Genomic DNA, 12,669 nt, shown 5'->3' on the forward strand with positions numbered 1-12,669 from the left:
ATGAAGAAAATAGTAAAATAAAGGACCTTTCAATGGATAGGTGTTTCCATACTTTTGACTGGTACTGTATACTATTAATGAATAGTTAATTAATATGCATGTTTTTTCTTTGTATTATCTTTTATTGGATCTAATGTGTTATATTCTCCTACATCCATTTCATATTTCACAAACTTCAACGTGTTTCCTTTCAGATGGTATCAAGAACACGCATATCCTTGCTTCAGGTCCTGAGCTACAGGCAGTTAAATTTGGGTCTGTCATTTTTTGGTGAAAATTGAAAAAAAGGGTAGTTTCCTTTTAATCCTGCACCCCCTCCATACTCCCTCTCTGCTAACGACTTAGTCAACCACATTGAAAAAAAGGTTGATGACCTACGCTCCTCATTCACTCACGGTACGGAGTCAACTGGTCCACTCACACAGAACCACTATATTTATTGACCTCTTTCTCCCCTCTCTCTCTAGATGAAATACTGTGACTAGTGATGTCCGGCCACCTGACAACCTGTCCACTTGATCCCATCTCCTCCTCCCTTCTCCTGACAATATCTGGAGACCATCTACCATTCCTCATGTCCCACATCAACTCCTTCCTGACCATTGGCTGCGTACCTTCAGATGGCCAGTTGCTCCCCTCCTCAAGAAACCAACACTCAACCCCTGTGATGTCAAAAACTACAGATCAGTATCCCTTCTTTCTTTTCCTTCCAAAACACTTGAGTGTGCTGTCTATGGCCACATCTCTCGCTATCTCTCTTAGAATGATCTTCTTGACCTTAACCAGTCAGGCTTCAAGGCAGCTCACTCAACTGAGACAACTCTCCTCTGTCAGGGAGGCTCTTCGCTCTGTCAAAGATGACTCTCTCTCATCTGTTCTCATCCTCATAGATCTATCTGCTGCCTTCAACACCATGAACCGTCCGATTGTCCTCTTCATCCTCTCAGGGCGGGACATCTCAGGCTCTGCACACTGCTGTATTGCATTCTACCTGGAAGTTTGCTTCAAACAGAGGATCTTTGTCTGCACCACGTGTTCTCACTATTGGGGTCCCTCAGGGCTCACTACCGGTATCTCTCAGGGCTCGGTTCTAGGCCCTCTCCTCTTTTCTCTTTACACCAAGTCACTCGGCTCTGTCATATCGAAAGTTTGGGACTATAAGGTTCTATAGGCATTTTTGTCAAAATGTTGCTATTGACATAGCCTTGTTCAGTTCAATGTCCTCTACCTATATAGTACTCTAAATTCCCTAATTCATGTTGTTAAGTTCAAAATAATACAATATAATACAATATAAAAATTGCTGACACCATTCAAACACCATTCAAACCAATGAGGGTTTCGAAAATTAAAGCCAACTTTCTCAGAATCATATTTTTGCAGATAGAACCGTTATAAACCCAAGCTCTTGATACCCTCACATGGTCTCACCTATCATTGCTACTGTATGTTCATGGTGCTCAACTTCTTTTCTCCTTCTCCACTTCTGATACCCAGGTGGCGACACATCTCTGCATACTTGGCAGACATCTCAGCTTGGATGTCGGCCCACCACCTCAGGCTCAATCTCAACATGATGAAGCTGCTCTTCCTCCTGGGGAAGGCTTGCCCGCTCCAAGACATCTCCATCACAGTTGATAACTCCAGGGTGTCTGCCTCCCAGAGTGCAAAGAACCTTGGCATGACCCTGGACAACACCCTGTCATTCTCTGCAAACATCAAGCAGTGATTCACTCCTGCAGGTTCATGCTCTACAACATCCGTAGAGTATAATCTTTCCTCACACAGGAAGCAGAGCAGGTACTGATCTAGGCACTTGTCATCTCCCGTCTACACTACTGCAACTCTCTGTTGACTGAGCTCCCCACTTGTGCCTTCAAACCTCTGGTGCCTGGTGTTCAACCTTCCCAAGTTCTCCCATGCCACCACGCACTTCTGCACACTCCACTGGCTTCCAGTCGAAGCTTCAATCTTCAAGACCTTGGTGCTTGCCTATGCAGTAGCAATGGGAACTATGGTCAAACCCTACACCCCAACTGAAACACTCCGTTCTGGCACCTCTGGTCTCTTGGCCCTGCCACCTTAATGGAAGGGCAGTTCCCGCTCATCCTTGTCAAAGCCATTCTCTGTCCTAGCATGCCGATGATGGAACAATTTTCACCGTAATGTCAGGACAGCAAAGACCCTGCCCATCTCCCGATAACTTCTGAAACTTTAAAGAGTATCTCAAATAGTGGTGGAAAAAGTACCCAATTGCTTGACGAGTAAAAGTTAAGATGGCTTCATAGAAAATGACTCACGTAAAAGTGAAAGTCGCCCAGTAAGATGCTAATTGTGTAAAAGTCTAAAAGTATTTGGTTTTAAATATACTTACTGTATGTATCAAAAGTAAATGTAATTCAAAAATATATTTACGTATCAAAAGTAAAAGCATAAATATTTTCAGATTGCTAATATTAAGCAAACCAAATGGCACAATTTTCTTTTTTTTCAATTTACAGATAGCCAGGGGCACAGTACAAAATGGAGACATAATTTACAAATAAAGCATTTGCATTAAGTGAGTCTGCCAGATCAGAGGCAGTAGGGATGACCAGGGATGTTCTCTTGATAAGTGTGTGAATTTGACCATGTTCCTGTCCTGCTATTAATGAGTACTTTTGGGTGTCAGCGAAAATGTGTAGTGTAAAAAGTACATTATTTTTACTAGGAATGTAGTAAAGTAGAAGTTAAAGTTGTTAAAAATATGAATAGTAATGTACAGATACACAACAAGTGAGTTCCATAGCCTGTAAAGCTTCATGCACTCTGGATAAATGTTAAATGGTGACCGGTAATGGGCTTCGGATAACCAAAATGTGTAAACAGTATCCTGCATTATATTAAATTCATCTATGCATTTTGAAGTGTTTACTATTTACTTTTTTTCACTGACATATAATCCCTTCCCTGAATAAACATTATTTGATATTGCTATTAATGGTATCCATATTTTAGCTGATATTTTGGAACATTTTCATCTCCCTAACTCCAAAGCAGTGTATCGTTACAGTTCACCTGTAGCTATATTTTACTATATTTACCACTTCTGACATTGTACCATATCTACAATAGATAATCTCTCCCTTTTCCCTACAGTCTATATTTATGCACAATAAATATAGACTGAGCCTGTAAAAAAGATGAGGGCTTAATGTGTAGGGTTTGACATTGCGGATACAACGAGACCAAAGTGTTGAGGTCCCTCTGAAAAAAATCTTGACAGGATCTCTCCTTCCTCTGGTGGGTGCCTAACAAGGCCTCAGCAGCTATTCCCAGCAGGAGGACGTCACATAAAGAGAGGGACATCAATAGCGCTTGGTGTTTAATATTCTCCACATAAATTATAGGAGTGCCATGGGACTAGGCTGTTCCTCTTGTTTCAGCCCAGCTAGGCGACACAGTAAAACAGTACACCTGCTTCAATTTCAAAGACATTTTGAGGATGAGTTTAGGAGGTTGATGGCACATAGAGTAGATGATAGATGGTACGGTTGTGTTCACGTTAGCATGCTGTTTTTAATCAGAAAAGTTATACTGTAATACTGCAAATGCGTAACATAATCATCAACCCACTACATAACACATTTTTCACTGAGATAATTTTGGCAAAAATGATGTATCCAAAGTATCCCAGATTACAAAAATATATCCCTATAATATTGTATGGGACAGCCTCCGACTCCAAGTCTCCATTGAGCTGGGTGTTTCTCACTGAGACTCATCTTCTAGAACTTCCCCTGTAATAAAGGCTATTCCCCATGGGTGCTGCATAGACTGATAGAAGTCTTCATTTCCACCTTGGTTTTCAACCTCTAGCTGACTGTGGGGAGATCAACCCTGGAGACACTCCACTCATCTGTGATACTGGGCTCTCCACCACCAGCCTGCCTCTCCGGGGAGAATCTTTGATTACTTTTATCACCTGTGTGGTTTTTGGTTGGCATTCTACATCAGAACATGTATATTTCATGAGAATTTAAAATATAAATGATATTGCCACTTGATTGATGATATCCATTGTGATACACTGCACAACCCAACTCCATTTCATGCATCACACTCGTAAATGTCTGCTTCACTGAAATTACATTCTATCAGTATTGGCTGAAGGAAGTATTGCAGCACTACAAAGGGAAGAGATTTAAAAAAACGATTGCTTTGATTAAAGTCCTTAAAGCATAGTCACCTCCAAAATGGTTGGCAACCTTTATAAAATAAATAATACAAATACTGAGCTATATATTGAATGCAAAAAATATATAAATTATATTATTTTATACTAATACAATTGCTCAGAGAAAGAGATTTTGTTTAACAGGTAATACTGTTTTTTTCTCAAATAGATGGATGTCAAAATTATTGGCACCCCTAAAGATTCATATAATTAAAATAAAACAAAATTGAATCTGCATTAACATTTTACTTTTAAAATTAATCTCTGTTTAGTTAATATTAATAGACCAATTGATGTCACCAGGCAGGCCAAAACTCCATCCCACCACAACAGGCTGAAATTTCAGGTGGTCTTTTCAAACAGCTCTTACACGAAAAGGTCACTATCATAATTTTCACACTTTCACAGTATTATTCCAACCTCATAGCGTGGAAATATATATATATATATATATATATATATATATATATATTCAAATAAATCACGTTTTTGACTGCCATTGTATTAGTATTAGTGTCAAAATGTTTAGAGCAGACAATATAGCTTAATATTGTATTATTTATGTTATACAGTCTTTTTTTGCTAATCTTTATGTGTGCCAATAATTTGGGAGGTGACTATACTTGTGAAACTGGTTTTGGACATCTCTTTCTTGTATTTTCTCTATTATTTCTCTGACTATAACAATCTTGTGATTCTAATTACCTACTTTTCATTCAAATTACAACAGACACAAGGCTTACTGTAGATGAACCTAGCAGTGATTGAAAATATCTTACTTAAAAAATAATAATAAAATAATAAAAATAATTATTGAATAAAAGTCTGGTAAAAAGCATTGGACCACTTGGGGAATGGTGGCTTCTAAGGAAACATATAATAGGGATAGGATTAAACAAATCAAGCACATGGTCCATAAGATTCCATCTGTCTTAGAACAGTCTTACAAGTAAAAAATACATAAGACATTATATGTCTATTGGGTCCAGCCTTATCTTTTGTTCCTTCAGGGCAGTATTTTACTGAGAGGGGAATGTCTGCACCTAGTCTCTCTGTGTGTCGCTGTCGCTCTCTCTCAATTCTCAAATTCAGGCATGGGAAAGCAAGTAAAATAGATGATAAACAAAAAGTGAAATAAACTATAAAGAATGAACAGTAAGCATTACACTCACAAAAGTTCAAAATTTCAAATGTCCTATTATGTCGATATACAGTGTTGTAATGATGTGCAAATAGTTAAAGTACAAAAGGGAAAATAAATAAACATAATTATATGTTGTATTTAGAATTACGTTTGTTCTTCACTGGTTGCCCTTTTCTTGTGTGCTGTGATTTCACACTGTGGTATTTTACCCAATATATATGGGGGTTTATCAAAATTGGATGCGTTTTAATTCTTTGTGGGTCTGTGTAACCTGAGGGAAATATGTGTCTCTACTCATACATTTGTCAGGTTAGAAAGGTTTCCACCTCATTTTGTGGGCAGTGTGCACATTGCCTGTTTTCTCTTGAGAGCCAGGTCTGCCTTTGGCGGCTGTTCTCAATAGCAAGATTATGCTCACTCAGTCTGTACATAGTCAAAGATTTCCTTAATTCTGGGTCAGTCACAGTGGTCAGGTATTCTGCCACTGTGTATTCTCTGTTTAGGGCCAAATAGCATTCTAATTTGCTCAGTTTTTCATTCCAATGTGTCAAGTAATTATCTTTATGTTTTCTCATGATTTGGTTGGATCTAATCGTGTTGCTGTCCTGGGGCTCTGTGTGGTTTGTTTGTGTTTGTGAACAGAGCACCAGGACCAGCTTGGTTAGGGGGCTCTTCTCCATGTTAATTTCTCTGTATATTATGGCTTTGTTATGGAATGTTTGGGAATCGCTTCCTTTTAGGTGGTTGTAGAATTTAACATCTCTTTTCTGGATTTGGATATTTAGCGAGTATCGGCCTAATTCTTAACCTCATGCATTATTTGCACACAGAGGACAGTTTTGCTGAAGTCTACATGCAGTCTCAATTCGGTGTTTGTCACATTTTGTGAATTCTTGGTAGGTGATCAGACCCCAGACCTCACAACCATAATGGGTTCTATAACTGATTAAAATATTTTTTTGTCAGATCCTAATTGGTATGTTGAATTTTATGCTCCTTTTGATGGCATAGAAGGCCCTTCTTGCCATGTCCCTCAGGTCGTTCACAGCTTTACGGAAGTTACCTGTGGTGCTGATGTTTAGGCCAAGGTATGTATAGTTTTTTGTGTGCTCTAGGGCAACGGTGTCTAGATTGAATTTTGTATTCATGGTCCTGGCAACTGGACCTTATTTGGAACACCACTATTTTTGTCTTACTGAGATTTACTGTCAATGCCCAGGTCTGATAGAGAATCTCTCTCTCTCAATGCTTTATGTCATCCCTAGGGGGTGAGACAGCCATTGAAGATGCTTGTGTGGATGGGTTTGGAGTTGCCCAAGGTCCATTTTGTCATGGGAACAATATAAAAATAAAGCAGTCCTTTTCGGGGCCTTAACTTATTTCTTTTTGTCAGAGCCAGATGACTGCATTCCATTTGGGTGCTGTCCCCATCGGGGGGTTGACATGGTTTTTAGAACCATCTAGAAACAGCCTTTCTCTTCCCCACCAAGTCTGGTCTCATAGACTAGACGTAACAAATTAAATGTAAATCCTAGACACTTAAATTATGTTGATATGTTATGTTTGGTATGGTTACATAAAGACAGAAAGTTACTTAAGGCACAAAAACAAAAGTAGGGTGGTTGGTCGGGGTGGATGGGTAGATGTATAATGCGAACATCTGGCAACCAAAAGGTTTCATGTTTGAATGTCATCAGAGACAATTTTAGCATTTTAACTTTGCAACTACTTTATACTTTTTATCTACATTGCAACTACTTAGCATGTTAGCTAACCCATCCCCTAGCCTACCCCCTAACTCCTAGCCTAGCTACTATTATCCACCCAGCAAACATTAGCATTAGCCACCTAACTTACGCTAGCTACAACAAATTGGAATTCATAACATATCAAAAATGTACACATTTTGTAACAAAATTTACAAATTGAAATTCGGAACAAATTGTACACGGTGCTATTCGAAACATATCATACAATTTGTAATTCATAGCATATCATGCGAAATGATATGGACATCCACAAATCTCTTTAAAGCTAAAGAGTTGAAGTCGGACGTTTGCATACAGCTTAGCCAAATACATTTAAACACAGTTTTTCACAATTCCTGACATTTAATCCTGGGAAGAATATCCTGTCTTAGGTCAGTTTGGATCACCACTTTATTTTAAGAATGTGAAATGTCAGAGTAAAAGTAGAGAGAATGATTTGTTTCAGCTTATAATTCTTTCATTACATTCCGAGAGGGTCAGAAGTTTACATACACTCAATTAGTATTTGGTAGCATTGCCTTTAAATGTTTGACTTGGGTCAAACGTTTCGGGTAGCCTCCACAAGCGTCCCACAATAAATTGGGTACATTTTGTCCCATTCCTCCTGACAGAGCTGGTGTAACTGAGTTAGGTTTGTAGGCCTCCTTGCTTGCACCCGCTTTTTCAGTTCTGCCTACACATTTTCTTTTGGAATGAGTTCAGGGTTTTGATGGCCACTCCAATACCTTGACTTTATTGTCCTTAAAATTAAAGCCATTTTGCCACAACTTTGGAAGTATGATTGGGGTCATTGTCCATTTGTAAGACCCATTTGCGACCAAGCTTTAACTTCCTGACTGATGTCTTGAGATGTTGCTTCAATATATCCACATAGTTTTCCTCCCTCATGAAGCCATCTATTTTGTGAAGAACACCAGTCCCTCCTGCAGCAAAGCACCCCCACAACATGATGCTTCCACCCTCGTGCTTCACGGTTGGTATGGTATTCTTCAGCTTGCAAGCCTCCCCCTTTTTCCTCCAAACCTAATGATGGTCATTATGGCCAAACAGTTCTATTTTTGTTTCATCAGAGCAGAGGACATTTCTCCAGAAAGTACAATCTTTGTCCCCATGTGCAGTTGCAAACCATAGTCTGGCTTTTTTATGGTGGTGTTGGAGCAGTGGCTTCTTCTTTGCTGAGCGGCCTTTCAGGTTATGTCGATATAGGACCCATTTAACTGTGGATATAAATACTTTTGTACCTGTTTACTCCAGCATCTTAACAAGGTCCATTGCTTGTCATGTACTTCTGTAGTGGGTGGAGGAGTCAGGCGCAGAGAGCAGGGTAGTTGATATATGGAATGTTTATTCCCAAAACCACAGTGTCGGTCAACGCCACACACACGGGCGCAATAAGACCCAGTCCAAAACAACAGGACGAAATGGTTCGAGAACAAAATACTTCCACAGAAATCACACATATCAAATAACAGAAAACAAGCCCGCACAAGAGCCGGCGGGCCTACCGGGTTTAAATAGCCCAAAACCAAACCTAAACAAGAAACAGGTGCAACTAATCAGACAAAACTAAATGAAACAGAAAAGGGGATCGGTGGCAGCTAGTAGGCCGGTGACGACGACCGCCGAGTGCCGCCCGAACAGGAAGAGGCACCATCTTCGGCGGGATTCGTGACATTGCTGTTGTGTTTTGATTGATTTTCACTTCTTGCACCAAAGTACATTCATCTTTAGGAGACAGAACACGTCTCCTTCCTGAGCGATATAAGGGCCATGTAGTCTCATGGTGCTACACTTGCACACTATTGTTTGTACAGATGAACATGGTACCTTCAGGCATTTGGAAATTGCTCCCAAGGATGAATCAGACTTGTGGAGGTCTACAATTTATTTTCTGAGGTCTTTGCTGATTTCTTTAGATTTTCCCTTAATGTCAAGCAAAGAGGCACAGAGTTTGAAGGTAGGCCTTGAAATACATCCACAGGTACACCTCCAATTGACTCAAATTATGTAAATTAGCAGAAGCTTCTAAAGCCATAACACAATTTTCTGGAATTTTCCAAGCTGTTTAACTTCTTACGGGCAGGTGGGACGGTAACGTCCGGTAACATCCTGGCCAACACCCGGTGAAATTGAAGAGCGCCAAATTCAAAATACAGAAATAATCAAATTAAACATTCATAAAAATACAATCGTTATACATCGGCTTAAAGATTAACTTATTGTTAATCCAGCCGCTGTGTCAGATTTCAAAAAAGGTTTTCCTGTGAAAGCAACCATGCGATTATCTGAGAACAGTGCCCCGCTTACAAAAGCATACAAACATTTTACAACCAAGTAAAGCAATTACAAAAGTCAGAAACAGCAAAACATTAATCACTTACCTTTGATGATCTTCATATGGTTGCACTCACAAGAGTCCCTGTTGCACAATAAATGTTCATTTTGTTCGATAAAGTCCCTCTTTATGTCCCAAAATTCTGTTTTGTTCAGTAATCCACTGGCTCAAAGGCGGTCACAACATGCAGACAAATACATCCTAATAGAACCGGTAAATTTTGTCGAAACATGTCAAACGATGTTTATAATGAATCCTCCGGTTGTCTATTGTCTAAATAATCAATAATATTTCAACCGGACAATAGCGTCTTCAATAGAAAGAAAAAACAACGAAGGGCGCGCAATCGGTCATGCTCGCAAACTAGCTCTGGTTCATTCTAGGGTCCACATAGAAAATGGTCTCATTCTTCCTCATTTTTCAGAAAACAAGCCTGAAACAATGTCTAAAGACTGTTGACGTCTAGTGGAAGCCATAGGAACTGCAATCTGGGTCATAACCATTTAGATTCTGTATAGGCATTCAAGAGAAAAGTACCCACATCAAAAATATCCCACTTACTGGAAGGATTTTCCTCAGGTTTTCACCTGCCATATCAGTTCTGTTATACTCACAGATATTATTTTAACAGTTTTGCAAACGTTATAGTGTTTTATATCCAATACTACCATGCATATGCATATCCTAGCTTCTGGGCAGGAGTAACAGGCAGTTTACATTGGGCACCTCATTCATCCAAAATGCAAAATACTGCCCGCTACCCAAGAGAGGTTAAAGGCACAGTCAACTTAGTGTATGTAAACTTCTGACCCACTGGAATTGTGATACATTGAATTATAAGTGAAATAATCTGTCTGTAAAAAATAGTTTGAAAAATTAATTGTGTCATGCACAAAGTAGATGTCCTAACCGACTTGCCAAAACTATCGTTTGTTAACAAGAAATTTGTGGAGTGGTTGAAAATTAGTTTTAATTTCTCTTGGGTAGGGGGCAGTATTTTCACATCCAGATGAAAAGCATGGCCAAAGTAAATTGCCTGTTACTCAGGCCCAGAAGCTAGGATATGCATAGAATTGGTAGATCTGGATAGAAACACTCTAAAGTTTCTAAAACTGTTAAAATAATGTCTGTGAGTATAACAGAACTGATAGGGCAGGTGAAACCCCGAGAACAAACCATCCCCCCCAAAACAAATTCAGCCTACCACTATTTTCAATGGTTGTTACTTTTATTTTAAGGCGAAATCCACCAAGCTTGCAGTTCCTAGGGCTTCCACTAGATGTCAACCGTCTTTAGAAAGAGTTTCATGCTGGATTTATGAAAAATGAGTCAGAAATTGTAGTTTTTCTAAATGGCTCGCATTTTGGCTGTAGTGTTTCCAAGAGTGTGGAAGAGAGCGCGTTCTTTGGTATTTTATCTGGTAAAGACAATAATGATTCTCTGTCTTAAATGTGATTGTTTATTTACGTATTAGGGTACCCAAGGTTTGATTATAAAGTTTGTTTGACTTGTTTGGAAAGGTTTCTTAGCAACGTTTGGGATTCATTTTGTATGCATTTTGATGGAGGGAAACTGGGGGGATTATTGACTGAAGCGCGACAGCTAAACTGAGTTTTATGGATATAAAGAAGGACATTATCAAACAAAAGGACAATTTGTGATGTATCTGGGACCTTTTGTAGTGCCAACAGAAGGAGATCATCAAAGGTAGGGCATTTATCGCTATTTCTGAATTTCGTGGCACACCTGCCAGGTTGAAATATGTTTTTCATGCTTTTGAATGCGGTGCGATGTCCTCTGATAATCGCATGGTATGCTTTCGCTGTAAAGCCTTTTTGAAATCTGACACAGCGGCTGGATTAACAAGAAGTTAAGCTTTATTTTGATATGTTTCACTTGTGATTTTATGAAAGTGAAATATTTATAATTTTGTAGTTTGAAATTCGCGCACTGCAATTTCACCGGATGTTGGCCAGCTACCATCCCACCTGCCCATAAGAAGTTAATGACTCCAACCTAAGTGTATGCAAACATCCAACTTCAACTGTATATCATACTAAATGGAGGGAGAGATTTACTTTTATCATGCTATGTATACCCCTGAGTCCAGGTTGACACACACCAGTGTTCTGTCCTTATGCCTCCCGCTGTAGTGACTTCCTCAACCAGACCTCCAAATACAGGGCTACACTCACTAACTATAATGACATTTTAAGTACTATTCTGATCAGGGGTAGTCACAATCCAATGGTGAACCTCTGGAAGGATTTTAATATGATCTCCTGTAATTGAGAATATCTAACATAATGTTTGCCTGTGATGTCTTAACAGTTGACATAAAAGCATGTGAAGTGTAAGCTGTTTAATCAGTCTGGCTAACACATCTAAATTGTACCCCTCGATGAGATCTTCTCTGTAATTAACTACTGATTACTCTCTTATCAGACTTACCCTGTGAGGGAACAATGTAATGAACAGTCTTATGAAGTGAAGGTATTCCCAAATGAACTTGGACACCTGCAGGATGGCACAGTTAATCCATGTGGTGCAATTGACAAGTACAATAGCCCACCCATTTTTACCTACCTCATCCCCATACTGTTTTTATTTATTTATTTACTTTTCTGCTCTTTTGCACACCAATATCTCTACCTGTACATGACCATCTGATCAGTTATCACTCCAGTGTTAATCTGCAAAATTGTAATTATTCGCCTACCTCCTCATGCCTTTTGCACACAATGTATATAGACTCCCCTTTTTTTCTACTGTGTTATTGACTTGTTAATTGTTTACTCCATGTGTAACTCTGTGTTGTCTGTTCACACTGCTATGCTTTATCTTGGCCAGGTCGCAGTTGCAAATGAGAACTTGTTCTCAACTAGCCTACCTGGTTAAATAAAGGTGAAATAAAAAATAAAAATAAATAAACAATGGCTGTAGGCTGACCAGAGTTTAAACCTACTGTGATTTAACTGTTTTCTTTACTATATTTTGTTATCATGTGACTTTACCGAGCACTACTGTAAATATACACATTTATTATAAATGTCTGTTTAATTTCAAAACACCATCTCTGGAGGGTACAGGTCAACAGTTGGATGATTAGTAGCTGATGGTTGAGTAATATAAATGAGATTTTATCCATAACGTAACAGGGAGGGAGATGATGGGGATCGAACACGCTGCGTTCTGGCAGAAAGGA

At 39.1% G+C, this 12,669-nt stretch overlaps 1 protein-coding gene across 1 annotated transcript; it reads left to right on the forward strand.

Moving 5' to 3' along the window:
• Window positions 1–364: 364 nt before the first annotated feature.
• LOC112245342 lies at window positions 365–1,730 on the forward strand. Its single transcript, XM_024413391.2, has 2 exons — window positions 365–1,070; window positions 1,498–1,730. Exons 1-2 carry the CDS (start codon window positions 488–490, stop codon window positions 1,575–1,577), a joined length of 663 nt encoding a protein of 220 aa, XP_024269159.1. The 5' UTR covers window positions 365–487; the 3' UTR covers window positions 1,578–1,730.
• Window positions 1,731–12,669: the final 10,939 nt, after the last annotated feature.

This window comes from Oncorhynchus tshawytscha, linkage group LG06 (genome assembly GCF_018296145.1).
Source record: "Oncorhynchus tshawytscha isolate Ot180627B linkage group LG06, Otsh_v2.0, whole genome shotgun sequence".
NCBI lineage: Eukaryota > Metazoa > Chordata > Actinopteri > Salmoniformes > Salmonidae > Oncorhynchus > Oncorhynchus tshawytscha.